Source organism: Erinaceus europaeus, chromosome 18 (assembly GCF_950295315.1).
Source record: "Erinaceus europaeus chromosome 18, mEriEur2.1, whole genome shotgun sequence".
NCBI classification, from domain to species: domain Eukaryota; kingdom Metazoa; phylum Chordata; class Mammalia; order Eulipotyphla; family Erinaceidae; genus Erinaceus; species Erinaceus europaeus.
In genome coordinates this window covers 63,338-86,548 of record NC_080179.1, presented here as the reverse complement: position 1 = coordinate 86,548, position 23,211 = coordinate 63,338, and the positions used below count along the sequence as shown (strand labels likewise).

At 46.2% G+C, this 23,211-nt stretch overlaps 1 protein-coding gene and 1 pseudogene across 3 annotated transcripts in view; both read right to left on the bottom strand.

Moving 5' to 3' along the window:
* Positions 1–21,590, bottom strand: part of PGAP1 (post-GPI attachment to proteins inositol deacylase 1) — a 71,500-nt gene extending 49,910 nt beyond the window's left edge. For all 3 annotated transcript variants that reach the window (XM_060177531.1, XM_060177530.1, XM_060177532.1), the window contains exons 1-5: positions 21,437–21,590; positions 11,586–11,739; positions 6,845–7,020; positions 4,685–4,856; positions 1,360–1,517 (exon numbers count right to left, since the gene is read on the bottom strand). In XM_060177531.1, the coding sequence (XP_060033514.1) occupies positions 1,360–1,517; positions 4,685–4,856; positions 6,845–7,020; positions 11,586–11,739; positions 21,437–21,589 (813 nt within the window). In that variant the 5' untranslated portion in view covers position 21,590. The remainder of the gene's footprint in view (positions 1–1,359; positions 1,518–4,684; positions 4,857–6,844; positions 7,021–11,585; positions 11,740–21,436) is intronic.
* Positions 9,965–11,579, bottom strand: LOC103124626 (nucleoside diphosphate kinase B-like; annotated as a pseudogene).
* Positions 21,591–23,211: the final 1,621 nt, after the last annotated feature.

Here is a 23,211-nt window from a genome sequence, read left to right as displayed (position 1 = left end):
TACAATCTAAACTGGAAACATGTAACACTAGCTTTACTATTCTACGATAAAAATGTTCTCAAATGGAAACATTCTTACAGAAGGTGATCCAAAGACATGGAGATATTTATGCAGAAATAATTCTCTTTAACTGTCATGATGGCTTAATTCAGCATATATTGTCTGTTAACAACAACAACAATGATAAACAACAAGGGCCTCAAAAGGGAAAAAATAGCCTCCAGGAGCAGCGGATTCATAGTGCAGGCCTGGAGCCCCAGCAGTAACCCTGAAGGCAAAAAAAAAAAAAAAAGTAAATAATAAAAAAATCTAAGAAAATGAAGGCATCTAGGTTCCTTGCTAAAATTTAACTCTTCATTACTGGCGTAAAGGACAGAGTTTGTTATCTAATAAATCATAGTTTATGAAAAAGTTAAAAGTGTGTCTGAGTGTGAGTGTGTCTGTGAGTGTGAATGTGAGTGTGAATGTGTGTGCAGCTGCACTTCCTTTAATGGTGATGGGGCCCCACACAGATGCACTTTCAGTGCCCCAGGCCTACTTTTTCATTCTGAAACATCACTATTGCACTGGCAAGTCTTAGTCTTATAAACAACATTTCCTCAGAGATAAAATTAATTCACTCAAGTTTACCATTAAGGCATACATGCTATATTGACATTCTACTACTAGTCACATAGCAGATTACTCAGCTATAAGAAGAGGTCTTCAGACTGTATTTACATCTCTAGTCACTGTATAGTCACTTGTTTCCGAATAAGATAAAACGATTCCTCAGAATGAAAGGACCAGACTAGGTAATGGCTCACCCAACAGAGTATACATGTTACTATGCTCGGTGACCCAGGTTCAAGCCCCAGGCTGCCACAAGGGAGCACATACAGGTGGAGGAAAACTTCATAAGCTGTGAAACAGGGCTGCAGTCTCTCTCCTTCTCCCTCCCTCCCTCCCTCCCTCTCTCTTTCTGTCTCTTGCCCTCTGTCAAAATGAAAAAAAAAAATTGTCTTCTGGGAGTGATGGAGTTGTACAGATGTAGAGTCCCAGAGAAAACCCTCATTGGGACTCTGCATCCATATCTATGTATGTATACAATCTTTAGCAAATTTTCAATGGTGAAAATTTTGTTTACTTATTATGACAGAGAGAGAGAGAGAGAGAGAGAGAGAGAGACCTGACACTGAATCTGGGAGCTCTTTTTATTCTCTATGAACATAACCATTATGCCTGATTCCCAACATTCATGTCTGTCACTCACTCACATTCTACACACACACCCCACTCCAAGCAGCTACATTCTCTTTGCTTCCGAGCTCCACCATGTCCATCACATTGCCAATTTAGTAGAATCTCTAAAAAGATTACCACAACAGATAAGGCACGGGTATGATGGCTTAATTTTGGTAGAAAAGTCAATCCTGAACGAACTTGATAATCTCGGAATCCTCCAGCTATAGAAAGGGTGGTTAAATTGATATGTCCAGCATTTAGAATCCAATAGTTGTTTACGGTCAGATAAAAATCTGGTAGGAGATAAACACACTTAAAGTTAGTAGTTGTTCCCTGCAACATTATCTACGATATTAAGAATAAAGTGCTACTGTACCTGTGACAACCTTTATCATCACACATGTAAATGCTGATAAAACTTAAGGTTAACTTAGACCCCACTAACACTCAAGGTGTATATCTTCCCAAATTGAGACCAGACGCCACAAACCTAATACCAGTTTGGAAACAACAAATGACATTCAATGTTTTAACAACTGGGAGAAAGTCTAAGCTCACCAGATAAAGAGGTCTACAAAAGCTGGATAAGAGCAAGAGATGGGTTCACTTATTGATGGCCTTTTTGGTCAGTACCAGGCCACCCCATCATCTGGGGCTCTAGTCAGGGAATCCTGGGATTTCCACACAGATATGATGGGCCTAAACCTCTAACAGATCCCCTCTCTCCACCATCACGGTCCCTTCCAAAAGGAACATCATCATAAGCCCCTCCTGTGGCCTCTCCAGGACCTGTCCTCACTGCAGAGCAGCCATGGTAGGGACTCCCCACTCTCTGAAGGGAGACTGGTCAGCCTGCTCTGCCCCTCGAGGAAGGCGAAGACAGGTCCTGACATGAGAGCAGCCTGGAAGGTTCCCAGCTGTGACCATGGACTGCGAGTTCAGACTGACAGGGACTCAGAGGTCACACAGCCTCCTGTGCTGACTATGAATAGACATGGGCCCTGGGTCAGATCCGTGGGGTTAACAGTCAATGGTATTTGTATATTTTCCTCATATTGGGGAGCTACTCTCTGCCCTAATCCAGATTTCTAGCCCTATTCTAAACTCTGACACCATCTTCCCAGACAATGTTTTTAATTCACTTCCACTATCAAAATAAAACAAAAAGGCCTGGAGTCCTAGGCCCTAGGAACTTACCTAAAATAAAATAGACTTTCTAGTTTATCTCCACCTTAGGACGCCTATTCTCTTCTGCTCTATCTGTACTTCTTACTTGCTTTTTATTGTTTTGCCTTGCTTTATATCTTACTGCCTTTTCGCTACTAAATTGCAGATTCCACCCTGACGTCCCTGGGCAGGTGACCTCATCGATATGTCCTGGAGCCTCCCCTCCCCAGAGCCCTGCCCCACTAGGGACAGACAGACACAGGCTGGGGGTGTGGATCCACCTGCCAACACCCATGTCCAGTGGGGAAGCAATGACAGAAGCCAGAGCTCCCACCTGCTCCCCCAAAAGAATTTTGGTCCATACTCCAGAGGGAGAGAAATATTAGTGGAAGATGACCAGAGGGCTCTGAGCCTCAATTCCGTCAGGACCTCAAGACCCAGAGAGAAAGAAGAGGAAAAATGAAGTAGAAAGGAAGAGAAGGCAGGGCCCTAGGGCAACAAAGGGGGTATGTATATATATATATATATAGAGAGAGAGAGACAGACAGTTACAGAAATAAGAGTCAACCCGTATCTGTGACCTTGGGAGAACTACTACAGTTTCCAGTAGAGAGATTGGGGACACAGAACTCTGGTGGTGGGAAAAGTGCAGAGTTGTACTCCTGTTATCTTATAATTTTGTAAATCAATATTAAATCACTAAAAAATAATAAAGTGAATTTCTGTTCAAGCCATATGAAGTCTATAAGCAATACTACCTATACTTTTCTATTTTTAGTAAGATCAGTAACTTTATATATGTTTTGTGTTTCCCATTAAATTGGAATACAAACGCTAAAAGTTACTAGAGATGTCAATTTAAAAAAAAAAAAATGAAAAAGATACTGTTTTGCCTGAAGTCAAGATGACTGAATTGTGAGAGCCTGTGGCCAGTGTTCTCTTCCCACAATGGCAAAAATACAACAGTATATGGAAACCCACCTATAGACAGACCTGAACTCCAAAACATCTCCCCTGTAAGAGACACAAAGTCCACACCTAGGTGGAATAAAGAGATACCTTCCTCCAAGAAATAAAAGCCCTGTGCAACAACAAGCTGCAGCTGGAAGATACTTAAATACAAGGAATTTCCATCTGGCAAGCAGGGGGTAGGTTGTGCTGAACTGGGGGCACCACAATCCTCCTGCAATGCAGCCTACAACTTCACAAGAGGTGAGAAAATTAAAGCTATAGAGCAGGTGGAAGCTGTGGGGCAGCCTTCCCAAAGATGGATCCTATTTGCTGACAGCCTTCCAGTGGGATGCGGTCTCCATAGAAACAGGCCCTGGTGATGAAATCTGGGAGGAGCTATCCTCAGTTAATCCACAGCCTGCCAAATTCTGCTGCCCACCGTTCCCTAGAGGGGATGCTGTCAAATTCTGCTGTCCACCGTTCCTGAGAGGGGATGCTGTCACAGCCTGCACTGAGTACCAGCTTTCCAGACCTGGTTCCTGTCTATGGCGGCAGTGTCTGTTAGGCACCTGTCACCTCAAGCTCTGGTTGCAACAGAGGTGAAGATGCTCTGATGCCAATGTTATGATCTTGCCTGGAATCAACACAGATGCTGACCCTCAACTTAAAAGAGCACCAAACAGGATGAAAAGATAAAGGCCCCTCAATGACAGACCAAAACAGCAACACGAAGAAAACCCAAAGTTTAACAGGGCTGCATAAATTACTACAGAACATGTTAGAAGTCTGGTCCTAACAGTGTTCACTGAAATGAAAAACCCACGGGGAGAAATTTTAGTCAGAGAATGTATGAGAGAAACCAGAGCAGAAATCAAAAGTAATGAGTGCAGTAGCCAAGCTGAAAAAATACAACAAAGCTACCAAGATATTTGCTTAGAGTATGCCTGCTTCAGCATATGCATGACCCTAAAAGAAAGGAAAGGGGGGTAGTTAGCGAGGCGGCACAGTAGATAAAGTACTGGACTTACAAGCATGAAGTCCAGAGTTCAGTCCCCAGCAGCACATGTACCAGAGTGATGCTCTGGTTCTCTCTCTCTTCTCTCTAGTAAATAAATAAAATATAGAACGAAGGAAAGAAAGACAAAAAGGAAAAGACAGAAAGGAAGCACGGAGGGAGGGAATACGACTGACAAAAAAATTTTTTTAAATGAATGGAAAATAAAATTGATCTTCTCTCTATGTAGATAAATCTTTAGCACATTTAGCACAACGGAAAGAAGAGCTGCGAGAATCTGCCAGACGCGAGACAAAAGTAGAACAGTCAGTCTGTTTCTGTAATCACCTGTGATGAAATGATCTAATGGCATCACAGGGGCGACATGCGGTGTGGCTTGTGTGATCAGGAGATTTATCAGATCTTGTTTGAAATTCTTCAGTGTGATCAGTGCTCTTGCAACAAGGCCACCCATAGAGTGACCAATTATCGCCACACTTTTGGGAGCAAATTCTTGGCCCTATTCAAGAAAATCAACGAGGCATAAATAAATATGGCTTACTATTTATTAATATAAAGTACCATGTATGCTTCTCTTGACATGACCAATTTCACAGAAAAAGTCAACTATTCAGGTAATCTCTCATCTTAAGACATTTTCATATACTTGCAATTAATATATACAACTATTTCACGTTTGGTCAAACAATTTAACAGCTACGGTTTGGTTTTTCTAAACCAAATCAGAACACTTGGTCTACTAAATCATGGATTATAAACTGTGAAGATGGATTAAAGGACAGAGTTATATTTGGTACATGTTATTCTATATTTGGTATAGAATAATTAATTGTATAAGAAGTCAGATCATCTATGTGAAATTAGAAACATCACCAAAAGTCAGAATAGTTATGTTTCCACAGCAATATACTACCATCATGTCAATATACCTTATCAAATTATTTCTCCAATGTGTCTCTGGGTTTAAAAGAAACCACAATTCCACAATTTTTATTTGTTGACAACTATGTATCTTATTTTCAAAGTATTGTTTTTAAAAATCTTTTCTGTCTATATATAGTAGTAGCAGTACCAAACTTTCTCAACACCGTCCGTCCATCCATGTCTTCTCTCTTGATATTATTAATTAATTAAACCTTGTGCACAAGAGCTGAGATAGGAGTTACAAACTACTACCTCCCAATGGACTGCATGTAAGGTCAGCACCGTGCTGAGGTCTGGTGCCTCAGATCTGTGTCATTCCCGTTGTTTCCTAAATCCTAACAATGGCTCACAGTGCTACACTTGACTGATAAATGGTCTGGTCCATGCACCTCTGCTATCTTAATTAGGATTTCAGTAGAGACTAGGCACAAGTGTTTGTATGATCAACTCCAAACAAAAACTTGGGGCACCAAGCCTCCCACGCACTTCTCTTGAAACCCACACTTCACATATGTTCCAATGTGTTGCTGTTGGAATCAAATGCATCTGGAATCCCTGGCCTAACTCTTCCACAAGAAAACTCTTGGGCATGCACAGCTGCTTCCCTCCAGACTCCATTTATCCCTTGTCCCTTTCCTCTTTGCTGAATTTGCTTTGTATTTTCTAACTGTAATAAGCCATAATCAGAAGTACAACTATATATGGAGTCCTGGGAGTCCTCGCAGAGAATCACCAAAGCCTGCTTAGATTATAGTCATAGGACTCCTGAAAAATTAATCTTAATCTTCAAAAATCACAAGTGTCAAATCAAATCAAAACAAAAACTTGTATTCTCATTACATCAACTTCTATAGAGAATTAACTAGTTTAAAATGTACTGGATCCTCATACTTGGGAACTACTCTCTTCCCTGATCCAGCTTTCTAGTTCTATTTCCAACTCCGACACCAGCTCCCCAGACAATACCTTTAGCCCACCTGCATGTTAGCTGTTGGGCTCAGGCAAAAATCAGTAAAGTCACGGGTCCCTTGGAACATACCTAAAATAGACCTACTAGCTTTTTTCAAAATGGAGACCCCAAACTCATCAGCTCTATTCCTACCTTTAGGTTCATGATTACTAAACAATTTGTTCTGCTCTATATCTTAATGTTTTTCAGCCACCAAGTTGCAGATGCTACCATGACACCACCCTGACTTCCCTGGGCTGATGACCTCACCAATATACCCTGGAACCCCATCTCTTCAGAGCCCTGCCCCACTAGGGAAAGATAGAAACAGTCTGGAGGTATGGATCCACCTGCCAATGCCCATGTTCAGCAGAGAAGAAATTACAGAAGACAGACCTTCCCCCTTCTGTACCCCATAATGATCCTGGGTCCATACTCTCAGAGGGATAAAGAAGAGGAAAGCTTCCAATGGAGGGGGTGGGATATGAAACTCTGGTAGTGGGAACTGTGTGGAATTGTCCCCTCTTATCCTAGTCTTGTTAATCATTATTAAATCAACGCATACTGAGCCCTTAAAGCTAGTTGAGTCTACTAGCCGCATGTTGATCTCTTACCTTATAGAGCTTGAGAATTATTTTGATGCATTCGTGTACAAATTTGGTCTGTTTCTGAAGACTTCCACCATACAGTGCTACCAGTTCTTCATTAAAATTCACACTAAAGAAGTCGAAGTGGTACTTGTAATCAATGTTCTCTGCTTTTCTAAGTGCAATGGAGCCCACAGAGCGAACTGCAGAAGAAAACATTGCAGTGCATGTTAGTTTTTAAGGTTCACCTATTCTTGCTCTAAGGTCTCTTAACAAGACCTCCTTTCACTCTCTCAATATGAATAGTCGATTTCAGGATATGTTGGGGAAAGAGTCAGAAGAGCAGGACCACCCTGGGAGCTCATCCTAAGCAGTAAGATGTCTCTTACCAGCATCATCGCCTGAGAGGTACAGTTCACATGCTGGCCCCTCCCCACAGCTGCTCAGGGACACACCCCAAAGGTAAAAGTGCTGCTAAAAACATCGATTGGGCGGTACTCCTGATTAAACCCAGTTAAAGCTTCTGTGTACATTTTAAGGGGGTAGCAGGAAAAGGACCCAGCTCCACATAGAAGCATCATGCATGACCATGCGTGGCAGCTGCTAAGATGTCTATTATCCTCTCAAATTAAGTAGAAAAAGAGTCTGCTGGGAGAGATGGGGTCATGTAGGTGTGAAGCTATAGCAAAACTCTGGCACATCGGGGAAAAAACAACTTTCAGGATTTGGAGCACAGATGTAGAAGATAAATATATCGTGATCAAGGAAGACAAAGTCCGATAAAGATTGCTCAGTCATTAAAACTGCCACCTATCACTATGGAATGGTATGTTTATTTTTCCCCCCTTCAGATAGTACCTGACTTCTGACTTAACAGAGTGGCACCCTTTAAAAGTATCAACTTGAGAGAATTACACTACCAATTTATGTCCTGTACCCTAAATACTTTTCAAATTGTTAAAAAGTGATTGTCAGGACCTTCTACTTGCTTCCCCTTCAGCAGGGGCAGTACCAGTTATGAGGAGGGAAATTGTTCTTTGAAGAGTAAGAAACAAGACTTACACAGAAATATTTTAATTAGAAACATTCCTGTAAGAAGTGTCTGCTAATCACTTTGTTTAGATAATTCATCTTAATTTATCCTTTTCTTTTTAAAAGTGAAATCTTTATTTTTTTAATTTTTTATTTATTCCCTTTTGTTGCCCTTGTTTTAATGTTGTAGTTACTGAAGTCATTGTTGTTGGACAGGACAGAGAGAAATGGAGAGAGGAGGGGAAGACAGAGAGGGGGAGAGAAAGACAGACACCTGCAGACCTGCTTCACCGCCTGTGCTGCGACTCCCCTGCAGGTGGGGAGCCGGAGTCTCGAACCGGGATCCTTACGCTGGTCCATGTGCTTTGCGCCACCTGCGCTTAACCCGCTGCGCTACCGCCCGACTCCCTAATTTATTTTTCTTACATGTGGCCTTCAATCTTAGAATCAGTAGGTCTTGTCGTGCTCTGCACATCCCAACATGAGACTTCTAGCCATTTTTACCACTAGTTCTCTAGCCCAAGCACCAGCATCTCTGGCCAGGACCACTCTAGTAGTTTTCCTCACTTGTCTTCCTATTTCCACTGTCTTCATTTTGCTTTGTAAATCTTTTAACAGGGTCTATTTATGAACTGATTAAATTAACTAGTAGTAAACTTGCAGTGTGTGATTTAGCAAACAAAATGCCTCTTGGCCATTCTAATTCACATACTATACAGCTCACCATGTCAAGTGCGCAATTCAGCGACTATCATATTCACAGCAATCCTTCCTATAGTCCAACTTAGACATGACCAGTCCCAAAAGGAAAATCCTTTGTATTCATGACAACTCATACTTTAGTCCCTTCTTAATACTTCTGCAATCTATTTTCTGTCTCTACAGACGTGCCTATTCCAGACACTTCTATGAATGGAATAACATGTGACCTCATATGTCTATTTATTTTCATGTTTCCAAGTTCACTTATATTTACTTTCTTTATGGTCAAGAAAAGTACCACCTCAGGACAGAACTGTGTTAGTTAGAGTGTTAATCAAGAAGGAGCAAATACAGGGTGTTTTGCTTCTTGACTTAGGTTTTGTTAACATAGATATCCACTTTATTTTTAAGAAATCAAGCAAATATCTATATTTTATGCGTTTCTCTGCACTGTGCTCTATTTCAAAAACATTAGCAAAAATATCGAATCATATCATTTCCTACCCCAAATCCACCAAGAGTATCCCATCACATTTAGATAAAAATTCAGTCTTTCCTACAATTTGTAGTAGATTGTATGGAGTCTGTGGCAACATTTTCCATTTCTATCTTTCTCCACTTGTTCTAGTCTGCCTGTAATTGCACAACATCTTCCTGCCTCTAAGTCTCCTTCAAATACTGGTCTGTCAGAAAAGTCAGGAAGTATTCATCTGTTTTTCTATGCAAAAATGCATCCTGACTTTTCTGACAGCCCAGCAGTTAGACACCTCAGTCCACTGCTGTAATCAAGTCTTTGCTGAGGTGTGAAGTTCTAGTGGTTTTTCATGGACACTTCCAAGCCAGCCACCTCCTGACTCTGTTTACCCTCATTCCCTAACCTAGGCTACTTCACATTCTAGCTTTTAACACAGCTGACATCTATGCTCCACAGACACCTCAACAAAAATTTGTAGATTTGACAAGGGGAGGCCTCTAGATCTCTAAACCTTTAGAGAACCACCTGGCTCATAGCAGGTGCCCCACTAATGCTTTGTAAACAAGTGCACACGGACTGCTGAAATATTGTTCTCACTATATAAAATAGTATGTCATTTAATGATGAAAACAGCGGATTTTAGCTTAACTCACAGATTGCTTGGTGGTTATGTCAAATATAAGAGCTCTGTGGCCCGGGAGGTGGTGCAGTGGATAAAGCACTGGAGTCTCAAGCATGAGGTCCCGAGTTCAACCCCCGGCAGTACATGTACCAGAGTGATGTTTGGTTCTTTCTCTCTCTCCTCCTGTCTTTCCCATTAATAAGTAAATAAAATCTTGAAGGAGAACTGTATCTCCAGGCCAACATCTAATAGCTTGATTCCTGCGGTGTCCTCTTCATTACCTCTGGAATAACCCTGTGTCATAAATCCCTCAACCTCCTCCTGTTTAGTGTTGAGTACCGATGACGGCCTGCTTTCTTCTCCACCCACTGCAGGTTTTAGTCTCCTTCCTTCCCACATCTCCCCTCCTTTTCTAGGTAAGGCAGAGAGACAGACAGACAGGCGCTGACCACAGCACTGAAGCTTCCTCCAGCGTAGTAAGAGCTGGGCTCATATCTGGGTCACGTACAGGGCAAAGCATTTCAACTGAGCTGCTGAGCAGCCTTGCAAGCCTCCAGGTAGAACACAAACATCTTTCTTCTGCTAATTCCTAAATTCCTGTAACATCTTTCCACTTCATCTTTTCTTTTTTTTTAATTAAATTCTTTTTTCTAAATCAATATTTATTTATTATTGGATATAGACAAAAAAACTGAGATGGGAGGGGAAGACAGAGACACCTGCAGCCCTGCTTCACCACTCTTGAAGCTTTCCCCCTGCAGGTGGGGATCAGAGGCTTGAACCTGGGTCCTTGTGCACTGTCATGTGTGCACTTAACCAGGTATGCCACCGCCTGGCCCCAGTAAATTCTTCTTAAAAAGATTTATTTATTGGGCAGGAGAGATAGCATAGTGGTTATGTCTACCTGAGGCTCCAAAATCCCAGGTTTAATCCCTGCATCAACATGATTCAGAGCTGAGCAGTGCTCTGGTAAATAAGTAAATAAGTAAGATTTACCTACTTGTTTATTCATGAGAGAGAAAAGGAGGAGAGAGAACCAGAGCATCACTTTGGCATGTGTGATAGTGGAAATGAACTCATGACCTCACGGTAGGTCAAGCATTTTACTTTACTCCCGCTTAAACTCTGTCTTCCACACTTCTCACTCTTTGCAAGGCAGTCAACTATGCTTCCCTGTGTGCAGTTCTCAGCGACTTTTCTCTCACAAAGTGTCACCTCTGTCTGTCTTCCGGAATGCCTCATATAGTCATGACACAAAGTGGTAAGTTCTCCAACTGAATTTTTTTTCCAGTTTCCAATGGCTTTACTGGTAAACAAACAAAGGAAGATCAATCCCATTGCTTCCACCTCAATGAACAGCGGTGTCCATAGATCATCAAGTGGTGTCAAAATGGACTTTGTCCACTTCTTATTCATAAATCCAATCAAATGCACAGTACTTGTAGCTAACCAATTCTTCAGGCTTAAACCATAGGCTGATTTCTTTCTCAGCACTTTTTACTGAATCACTGCCATGAATGATGTTCCTGCCAACCTGAATGCAGAAGTCCCCTCAAACAGTGCCTGGCTTAGAATCGGCTGGATTGGTTTCCCCAAGCATCGCTCTCCCTGTCTTCACTACACTCAGCCCCTCCCAGACCATAGCCACCACTGGCCCAGAGTTCATGTACTTAACAAGCCCAGGGAAGAACGGACGGCCTTTCAGGTCAATGTCGTCTTGCTTCAGGAGTTCCTCAGAGGCCTGAGGGAACTTCATGGCCATGAGGCGGAAGCCCTTCTGCTCGAAGAGCTTGATGATCTCGACCACCAGGCCGCGCTGCACGCCGTCCGGCTTGATGGCGATGAAGGTGCGCTCCGTGTTGGCCATGGTCCTAGGAGCTGGCGGAGCCCCAACTGAATTTTAATAGTTTTCAAATTTCATTTCTGAGGAGCCTTACCTTGCTTATAACTCCCAGCGTTACCAGGAAGGAAGAGCACTGGAATGCCTGTCAAAGGGAAGAGTTTATGTTCTTCTGCGTAGACGCCTTCTCCATAAAGGTACAACTCATAGGCAGGATACCTTCTGGCCAGTTTCTTTGGAAGTCCGATTTTCTACAGTAGAGAAAAAAATGTGATTCTAGTCAGTTTTCTTCTTACTAAAAGACAGATACCAGAGCAGCACCTCAACAAATACGACGTTCTATTTTTAGCCTTTCGTGTTTTTGTGATGCCAGAGGTCCAGCTCAGGCCCTGCACACATGTGGCATGCATCTGAAGGTTCAGTCACCTCCCTGCTGCTACTCAGTTGTACAAACACAACTCAACTTCACTGTATCTATCATGAACTACACGACCTGAAATAGTGCAGTGTAAAACATCACTGATAATAAAACCATTGTCAATGCACAAAACAAGTTCTACTTTTGCTTTATTCATATGAGTTATATGAAACCATCGATTTTTTAAAATTTATTAACACAATACAGAAGGGGGAGAGAGACACTCTGGCACATGGGGTGCTGTGGTCAAACTCAGGAACACCTATTCCCAAGTTCAGCACTCTTCTTACAAGACCTCCTGGGCCCTTGAGTTACATAAACTTTGAACCATGCAGTCTTCAGAAAAGCAAATTCCCAGTGAATACAGGTTATTCAAAGTAGTCACTGACAATGGGAGACAATGTCAACAAGTTACACACTGACATTCTGGGAAAAGCATTTCATTTAGTACCAGTATCAATGATATTTAGAAGTGATAAAAGCTTTTCATTATCTGATAAGATCTTTTTTCTATTTTGAACTATTTTGTGATGCGTCTCTTTAACTTTGGCCCTACTACACACTCTGGCTGTAAACACAATGTAGGCGAGATCAAGTGCCTTCAGGGTGACCGGGCCGTACATCACTTAAAAGAAAATCAACCTGCAAGCTACCGGATGGTGGAGGAAGGCAACCAGAGCTGTGGTGTCTCTAGATGAAAAGGTAAAAACTCCCCTCAAGGGCTAACCGAGTACTCCCCCTGCAGGTGGGCAATGGGGGGCTTGAACCCATGTCCTTGCACGCTGTGACATGTGTACTCAACCAGTAACCCAACAGCTTAGACCAGGGAGAACAGAAGCGACTGGTGACATTCCTTTATAAGATTCACCGATATGTAAATAGCATAGAAGGACATACATTACTAATAGTGAGGTTCTGTATGCCACAGCAAATCCTAACAATGAGATAGATTTTCAAAACTAACCCAATTGCCAAATAATTTGGTCATAACTATATCTATTGCCTTCTTAAACCCTTAAGACAGTAGGAACCTTCCCCTTTCTTTACGAAGTCCATATTTCTCCCAGTCCTGGATCCTCTAGGGTGGGGCTCACTTTCCTGCATGCTTCTCCCAATGCATACCAACTGATACTGCATCTGCTGATCCCAACCCAATCAACGCAACCAGGACCACCTCAGCATGTTTCACTTTGGACTGTGTCCAGAGACATCAGGCTTGAAATGTCTATCTCTCCCTTCCCTCTCAATTTCTGGCTATCTCTAATAAAAATAATTTTAAAGATCTTTAAAAAGCAAACCAAAAAGTTACTGTATAACCTATGAACCAGTAATGTGCATAATATTTTTCAACAAAATATAAATTAGATATTAAAGCCCCTTCCAAAAGGTAAGTGTTTATGACTGACAATAAAGTATATACTGTTCTGCTCCTTGAAAGGAAAAGAGAGAAACTATAAGAATATTAACTGCTGATTGAATTTTAAAACCATAAATGATACAACCAACCTGACTTAAAAAGACAGAGGGCCTAAACAAACATTTCACCAGAGACATACAGACGGCCAGCAAATGCAAGAACAGTCTTTTCTGTCCACGCCATCTTTTGTCTCCCACTGGGACAGCTGCGATGAGATCCCATCATTCCCAACAGACTCTTTTTCCAGATAGCTCAAAGTTACACCTGGCTGTAAGTCCATGTTACCCCAGATTAAGAACTATTATGTTCGCAGCTACTGAAAAACCTCACTGACCTAGTCGGACTTCTGGTCGTTACAGAAGTTCTTGTGAAGGTGTTGTCATGAACAGCCTGTCAACACAATGGCAATATATTCAGAAGCCCCATACCTACAAATGTTTTCTTTCTCATCACTGAGGATGATGATGACTACAGGTTTGCATTTACAGACTCAACCAGTTTAAGGAATTTTCTATCTATCCTTAGTTTAAAAAAATGTTTTAAGCACCAAAGGATGTTGAATCTTATCAAAGGCTTTTTCAGCAGAGGCATCACACTCCCTGACTTCAAATGATATTACAGGGATACCATAATCAAAATGGCCAGGCACTGGAACACAAATAAACACAAAGACACTATCTCATCCTCCCCTCTCCCCCCCCCCATTAAAAAGAAAGGAAAACAGTGGCCAACAGAAATGAACCGTGCAGACACAAATCCCAGAGATAATTCTGATGGCAAAAATACTTAAAACATGTTCTTTTAAAAAAAACTATTCAGAGATCTATGGAGATGAATGCAGTGGCACACCTGGTGAAGTGCACACAACGCACAAGGACCCAGTTCAAGCCTTTGGTGCTTTTTGATGTATGACATTCTCACAGGGGTGAGGCAGTATCTCACCCCTGTGTTGTCTTTATTTGCATTTCTGTGACAATCAGTGACCTGCAACAATTTTTCATGTGTCTGTTAGCCTTTTGGATCTCTTCTGTAGTGAATATTCTGTTCATATCCTCTGCCCATTTTTGGATGGGGTCATTTGCTTTTTTGTGGCTAAGTCTGGTGAGCTCTTTGTATATTTTGGTGATTAGTCTCTTGTCTGATGTCTGGCATGTGAAGATCTTCTCCCATTCTGTGAAGGGTCTCTGAGTGGTTTCTATTGCTGTGCAGAAGCTCTTCAATGTGATGTAGTGCCACTGATTTGTTTTTGTTTTAGTCTTCCTTGCAATTGGATTTGTATCAAAGATGTCCTTGAGGTTTAGGCGGGAAAATGTTCCACCAATGTTTTCCTCTAAGTATTTGATAGTTTCTATTCTAACATCTAGGTCTTTGATCCAGCTGGAGTTGACTTTTGTTTCTGGTGAAATAAAGTGGTTCAGTTTCATTCTTCTGCATGTTTCAACCCAGTTTTCCCAGCACCATTTATTGAAGAGAGCCTCCTCCCATTTAATATTTTGGGTCCCTTTATCAAAAATTAGATGTCCACAGGTGTGTGTGTGGGGGAACTGAACTTTTGATAACTATTCACAGACTTTATGGACCTAGCATACTCTTAACCTCTAATGATAATTCTTATTTTGCCTTTGTGTAACTAAAATATATGTCCTATACTTTTGTACTGCCCTAATAAACCTCTCTTTTGCTTTACCTTAAATGGAGCCGCTTGTGTGCAGCACCTAGCTATCAGCCCAAATAAAGTCTCTACTGTTTAAACCTGTTCTCAGCTTCCCGCTCAGCAGCCCTAAACCTCTTTTTAAGAGAAAGTTGCAACAGAGAAGGACTTTAGTTGTTGATGGGAGTTCTGTGTAGACACTTATCACAAAGAAAGGAACTACAGCTATGTGCCAACAGTTGTTTTTGGCAATTATTTCTTCCAATAAAGTTATTTTTTAAAAAGAAATATATGGCTAGGAAAGGAAATAAAAGAGACTACAAGGCTGGCATTTTAAGTACACCACTGAAGTAGCTATTCTGGTATTTTGTAGTTCCAGGCAGAAACCCACTTAAGTTAACAAAAATGGAAAAGAACAAATAGTGGGATTCAAGAATGGTTCACTTATCTAAAGGCAAGACCTGTGGCTGGGCCTCACAGGGGAGAACCATCAGCTGGCTGGCTATTAGGAACCACAGAAGACACCAGCTCAACTCTTGTCTACCAACAGGAGTCATTCTTGGGATCTCAGTGCCAAGCCATAGTGAGATGACCTGACGTGGTCCAGTGGGGTAAGGTGCCCACACAGGACCAAGTAAGCACAGCCACACTGAGGGTGGGAAAAGACACACACTCACGGTTTTCTTCTGTGAACAGAAGGAGTAGCATCAACAGACCATGACAGGCTGGGCAGATGCCTCCAGAGACACCTACTACCAGATTTATCAAAATGATTGCACAAAATAGAGTTGTAGTTTCCTGGAAGCAAAAGTCTAACAATAAAATATAATTAAAAGTGAGCAATAGGAATTGTATAAAACATTTTTAGAACACAATCACAATGTGTACATCACAGGTGATACCAAATATAAAAATGCCCACTGACAGATGGGAACAGATATTTAATGGACTACTACTCTGCAACTGAAAAAGATGATACTGTTCCCTTCAGGACAAAATGGATGGAATTTGAAGTATTATGCTTAGTGAAGTAAGGAAGGAAGAAAAATACAGGATGGTTTCATTCATATGTGGAATGTGGAGAGGAGAAACACATGAACTTAGGGAAAAAAACTGCAGGCTCACCTAAGACTTTGTGCGAACTATGCTGACTGTTGGCAGGGGCTAGGGGAACAGAACTTTGGTGGTGGGTATGATGTGGAACTATACTTAGGAATATTACAATCTATATTGAATTAAAAAGAAACATCCACGTGTCAAAAGGAAAAAAGGTAAACAGACAAATCAACTGGGAGAAGATACGTGAGCTGCGATGTGCAGACACCACACCTCTGAGAAAAGCTTGATATCACGCACCTATAAAAAACTCAACTCAAGAGCAAATAACCCAATAAAAGGGTGAGCAAGAGATCTGAGTACATCGTTCTCTAAAGACATACACAGGACCCACAGACATGAAGCAGTACCCCACTTCACCTGTCACTAAAGAAATGCAAATTGAGACCACAATGAGACGCCACCTCACGCCTGTGAGAATGGCTCAGGTCAACAAGTCAAGAGAGGCCAAGTGCTATGGAGGGTGTAGGAAAGAATTCTGACACACTGTTGGTGGGTATGCAAGCTGGTGCAGCAGCATCTGATACTGAATGCCACTGCTAGGCATATATCCAAAGGACAAGAAAACAATTCCAGTTCAAAGGAACATATGCACCTCTATGTTCATAGCCACATTATTCACAAAAGGCAAGAAGCGGAAGCAGTCTGAATGTCCATCAACAGATGACTGGATGAAGAAATCATGAGGCAAACTCAATGTAATAATACTACTCTGCAATTTAAAAAGGTGACATTGTGTCCTTCTGTACAAAATGGATGGAACGTGAAGTGATTATGCTTAGCAATGTAAGCTGGTAAAATACACATGCAATTTCATTCATATGTGAGACATTAAAAAAAAAAAAAGCCTAGGGAGTTGGGTGGTAGTGCAGCGGGTTAAGCACAAGGACCAGCTTAAGGATCCCAGTTTGAGCACCCAGCTCCCCATCTACTGGGGGGGTCTCTTCACAAGCGGTGAAGCAGGTGTTTATCTTTCTCCCCCCCTCCACCCCATGTTCCCCTCCTCTCTCCATTTCTCTGTCCTAGCCAACAATGATGACATCAATAACTACAACAATAAAACAACAAGGGCAACAAAAAGGAATAAATATTAAAAAAAAAAAAAAAAAAGAAAAGCCAAACTTTCTCTAAGACTTTGTAAGAAGTATGGTGGTCATTGCTGGGGGACTGGGTGGAGAGACAACTTTGGTGGTGTGTGCGGTATGTAACTTTCTAATCTTGTAAACCACTAATTAAATCACTAATGAAAACATTAAAAAAATAAAAATTAAGAACTACTAATTCTTAATAGAATCACCTCAATTCTCCAGAAATCTTCCTATAATTCAAAGTGACTAATTTCTTTCTTTCTTTTTTTAAATTTTTAATTATTTATTTTCCTTTTTGTTATTCTTGTTATCTTTTTATTGTTGTAGTAGTCATTATTGTTGTTGTTATTGATGTTGTCGTTGTTAGGATAGAGAGAAATGGAGAGAGATGGGGAAGACAGGGGGGAGAGAAAGACAGACACCTACAGACCTGCTTCACCTCCTGTGAAGGGACTCCCCTGTAGGTGGGGAGCTGGGGCTTGAACCGGGATCCTTAGGCCGGTCCTTGCGCTTTGCGCCACATGCGCTTAACCTGCTGCGCTACTACCGGACTCCTAATTTCTATAAGCAGGATTTAACTGTACTGGTAAAACACTGGTGTGAAAAATAGAAAAGACTAAATGTCAAACAAACGTTCTAGTGAATTAAACAGTTTTTTACAGCAAGACAAAACAATCCTAGTAAAACTGTGGATTAAAAAATCCCCGCACTGGAGGCCAGTAAGATAGCTCATCTGGCAGTGCACCTGCTAGGTCACATCCACCACGCAGGGTGAAGCCTGACACCCACCACACAGAGGGAAGCTTCAGTGCTATGATGCACTTCTCCCTCTCTCTCTCTCTCTCTCTCTCTCTCCTTCTCTCCCTCTCTCTCTCCACTCACAAATCAGCCCCGAGCAACAACAGCAAAAACAAAACAACAAAAACAAAAACACCCTTGCCACTGTAAACAGTACTGCTTTACTAACAACTCATGTCAACGTAAGCAGAAAGCCGCAAAAAGGCAGTGTGAAGCAAAATGATCATAGTGTGCAGCAGAAAGCAGCGTCGAGCAGCACTTCTGCATTGACTACTAATCTTGCTTCTTTCCAGAAACAGCACGAGGCATGAAGTGCAACTGTGAGGTCCATATGTTTTGTTCTTATCACTAAGCAATTTCTCCAATTTCAAGTATCAAAATGGTTTCAATAATTGTAAGCAATATGAAAAGAAACCACAATTTTCTCGTATGGTTGCAATATTTGTAAGTCAAACTCTGCAATGTAATATGAGACTGAAGTGACTTACTTCAATCTACCAGAAGTTTCCTAATTACTAAGCCATAGAAAAATGAAAGGACATATTAAGGTTTCTATCTTCAGTTTAAATAATATAAGCCAAAAGTCTAAATATTTAGTTTCTGGCAAACACTAGAGTCACCTAAGAACTAGAGTGACATGTGAATGCTTCCAACCATTAATATTTCACTTGAGGCAAAGCCAAGGCGATGGTTTCAGAAAAATCAAATGTCAAGTGGAATTTTGCTCACAGGAAAGGCTGTTCTCCAGCAATATAGAGATTAAATGTATTTAAGGTCTGACTAACACAAGCCATACACCCCTCCATCACAGCCTGTGTGCAGAAGCAAAGGCCATCTGCATCCTTCCTTCACCTTAAAGAAAGCAGCCTGGGGCAGTTCTAACAGCAAACCAGTAGTGCATTCGCCAACGTGCACGGTTTACAGAACATACACCTTTATGGTAGAGAATTATCTGCACCACTGGACTTCAGAATTGGATGTGCTTGGAAAAAATCATTCAGACAAAATATCTTTAGACTGTTGTGTGACATGCTGTCACCCTTCCTGATACAGTTGTTTATGCATGAAATTTTAGATTCGACTATGCCTGAACTGATGAAGCAACCAAAACTGAAAATATTCAGAGGGCCAGATGAGGTAGGGCAGGAGAGGAGGGGCTAGGAAGAGGAGAGAGGAGGGAGAGAGAACACCCGTTCTCTTAACCGCCAACACAGTGAGAAAACAAATTACACCAGTTAAAGATTTTTCGAACAACTGGAAAGAGGCGACCAATAAACTCAGACTGGCAGGCACAAAGGCGCACCTGCTCACACCCCGCAAAATAAGAGGACCCGCAACACCGTTCCACGGGAAACCTCCTTGGGTGGGCACAGAAGACCCTGGGGTCTCTAAACAGATGGCTCTCTGCAGAGGAGCCCAGGCTCAGCAGCCGAGTCAGAAGACGGCAAGCAGAGCACTGAGCAAGGAACTGGGGTTGGGGCACAGAGGCCAGGGACACCTGTGAGCTGGCAGGAGACCTGGGGAGGGGCTGGGACACCGGTGAGCTGGCAGGAGACCTGGGGAGGGGCTGGGACACCTGTGAGCTGGCAGGAGACCTGGGGAGGGGCTGGGACACCTGTGAGCAGGAGACCTGGGGAGGGGCTGGGACACCTGAGCAGGAGACCTGGGGAGGGGCTGGGACACCTGAGAGCAGGAGACCTGGGGAGGGGCTGGGACACCTGAGCAGGAGACCTGGGGAGGGGCTGGGACACCTGTGAGCAGGAGACCTGGGGAGGGGCTGGGACACCTGTGAGCAGGAGACCTGGGGAGGGGCTGGGACACCTGAGCAGGAGACCTGGGGAGGGGCTGGGACACCTGAGCAGGAGACCTGGGGAGGGGCTGGGACACCTGTGAGCAGGAGACCTGGGGAGGGGCTGGGACACCTGAGAGCAGGAGACCTGGGGAGGGGCTGGGACACCTGTGAGCAGGAGACCTGGGGAGGGGCTGGGACACCTGTGAGCAGGAGACCTGGGGAGGGGCTGGGACACCTGAGAGCAGGAGACCTGGGGAGAGGCTGGGACACCTGTGAGCAGGAGACCTGGGGAGGGGCTGGGACACCTGTGAGCAGGAGACCTGGGGAGGGGCTGGGACACCTGAGCAGGAGACCTGGGGAGGGGCTGGGACACCTGAGCAGGAGACCTGGGGAGGGGCTGGGACACCTGTGAGCAGGAGACCTGGGGAGGGGCTGGGACACCTGTGAGCAGGAGACCTGGGGAGGGGCTGGGACACCTGAGAGCAGGAGACCTGGGGAGGGGCTGGGACACCTGTGAGCAGGAGACCTGGGGAGGGGCTGGGACACCTGTGAGCAGGAGACCTGGGGAGGGGCTGGGACACCTGAGCAGGAGACCTGGGGAGGGGCTGGGACACCTGTGAGCAGGAGACCTGGGGAGGGGCTGGGACACCTGTGAGCAGGAGACCTGGGGAGAGGCTGGGACACCTGTGAGCAGGAGACCTGGGGAGGGGCTGGGACACCTGTGAGCAGGAGACCTGGGGAGGGGCTGGGACACCTGTGAGCAGGAGACCTGGGGAGGGGCTGGGACACCTGAGCAGGAGACCTGGGGAGGGGCTGGGACACCTGTGAGCAGGAGACCTGGGGAGGGGCTGGGACACCTGTGAGCAGGAGACCTGGGGAGAGGCTGGGACACCTGTGAGCAGGAGACCTGGGGAGGGGCTGGGACACCTGTGAGCAGGAGACCTGGGGAGGGGCTGGGACACCTGAGCAGGAGACCTGGGGAGGGGCTGGGACACCTGTGAGCAGGAGACCTGGGGAGGGGCTGGGACACCTGTGAGCAGGAGACCTGGGGAGGGGCTGGGACACCTGTGAGCAGGAGACCTGGGGAGGGGCTGGGACACCTGAGCAGGAGACCTGGGGAGGGGCTGGGACACCTGTGAGCAGGAGACCTGGGGAGGGGCTGGGACACCTGAGAGCAGGAGACCTGGGGAGAGGCTGGGACACCTGTGAGCAGGAGACCTGGGGAGGGGCTGGGACCCCTGTGAGCAGGAGACCTGGGGAGGGGCTGGGACCCCTGTGAGCAGGAGACCTGGGGAGGGGCTGGGACACCTGAGCAGGAGACCTGGGGAGGGGCTGGGACACCTGTGAGCAGGAGACCTGGGGAGGGGCTGGGACACCTGTGAGCAGGAGACCTGGGGAGGGGCTGGGACACCTGTGAGCAGGAGACCTGGGGAGGGGCTGGGACACCTGAGCAGGAGACCTGGGGAGGGGCTGGGACACCTGTGAGCAGGAGACCTGGGGAGGGGCTGGGACACCTGTGAGCAGGAGACCTGGGGAGGGGCTGGGACACCTGAGCAGGAGACCTGGGGAGGGGCTGGGACACCTGTGAGCAGGAGACCTGGGGAGGGGCTGCCCCTAGGCGGTGAGGCACCGGGCACCCACCCGGCGGCGACGCAGCCCACCTGGTACCTGGTACTCCGGGAGCTCGAACATGTAGCTCATGCTGCACCTGTTCTCCTCCGCGCCGAAGAGCACGTCGCGCACGCCCAGGGCGGCCAGGAGGAGCATGCCGGCGTAGAACGCCAGGCTGCCGAGACCGAGACCGGCCGAGCGCAGCAGCATGGTGCCCCCCGTGCTGCGCCCCCCGAGCTGCGCCCCCCCGAGCTGCGCCCCCCCGAGCTGCGCCCCCCCGAGCTGCGCCCCCCGAGCTGCGCCCCCCCGAGCTGCGCCCCCCCGAGCTGCGCCCCCCCGAGCTGCGGCTCCCGAGCTGCGCCCCCAGCAGCCAGGCCGCCCGACCCCGCCCCGCTCCTCCGCGCCTGCGCAAAGCCCCGCCCGCGCGATCGCCCGCCACACACTGCGCCTGCGCACAGGGCCGCGGCGCCGGCTAGCGGCGTGACAGCCAATCAGAGTCCAGAGAGTGCGCTTGGGGGCGTAGACTGGACCTGGGGTGCCATGGGGGGAGCGGGAGGGGGAGAGGGGGAGGGGGAGAGAAGGGGAGCGGGAGGGGGAGAAAGGGGAGGGGGAGAGAAGGGGAGCGGGAGGGAGGGGAGGGAGGGGAGGGGAGAGAAGGGGGAGGGGGAGAGAAGGAGAGGGGGAGGGGGAGAGAAGGGGATGGGGAGAGAGGGGGAGGGGAGAGAAGGGGAGGGGGAGAGAGGGGGAGGGGGAGAGAGGGGGAGGGGGAGAGAGGGGAGGGGGAGTGAGGGAGAGAAGGGGAGCGTGAGGGAGAGAAGGGGAGGGGGAGAGAGGGGGAGGGGGAGTGAGGGAGAGAAGGGGAGGGGGAGAGAGGGGAGGGGGAGAGAAGGGGAGGGGGAGAGAGGGGGAGGGGGAGTGAGGGAGAGAAGGGGAGCGTGAGGGAGAGAAGGGGAGGGGGAGAGAGGGGAGGGGGAGAGAAGGGGAGGGGGAGAGAGGGGGAGGGGGAGTGAGGGAGAGAAGGGGAGCGTGAGGGAGAGAAGGGCAGGGGGAGAGAGGGGAGGGGGAGAGAAGGGGAGGGGGAGAGAGGGGGAGGGGGAGTGAGGGAGAGAAGGGGAGAGGGGGAGGGGGAGTGAGGGAGAGAAGGGGAGGGGGAGAGAGGGGGAGGGGGGAGTGAGGGAGAGAAGGGGAGCGTGAGGGAGAGAAGGGGAGCGTGAGGGAGAGAAGGGGAGGGGGAGAGAGGGGAGGGGGAGTGAGGGAGAGAAGGGGAGGGGGAGAGAGGGGAGGGGGAGTGAGGGAGAGAAGGGGAGCGTGAGGGAGAGAAGGGGAGGGGGAGAGAGGGGAGGGGGAGTGAGGGAGAGAAGGGGAGCGTGAGGAAGAGAAGGGGAGGGGGAGAGAGGGGGAGGGGGAGTGAGGGAGAGAAGGGGAGGGGGGAGAGGGGAGGGGAGGGGGAGGGAGGGGAGGGGAGAGAAGGGGGAGGAGGGGAAAGGGCAAGGAGGGAGAAGAGGTTGGGACCTGCCGGGTGGGCTCCCGCGCTGTCCCCAGAGACCCCAGCCCCTGAGCAGTGGCCCCGGACCCGGGGCTTGCGGGGCACGTGGCCACCACTGGGCCGCCCGGTGAAGCGCTGGCTGGAGAGAAGGCTGGGTCAGGAGAAAGTCAGGGCTGTGCGTCAAGTAGGAGACAGAAATTGAGAGCGAAACGGGAGCGAGGCACTGGGGCGGGAAGATAGCATAATGACTGTGCAAACTGACTCCTGTCTGAGGCCCCCATGTCCCAGGTTCAATCCCCAGCACCACCTTAAGCCAGACCTCAGCAGGGCTCTGGTTAAAAATTTA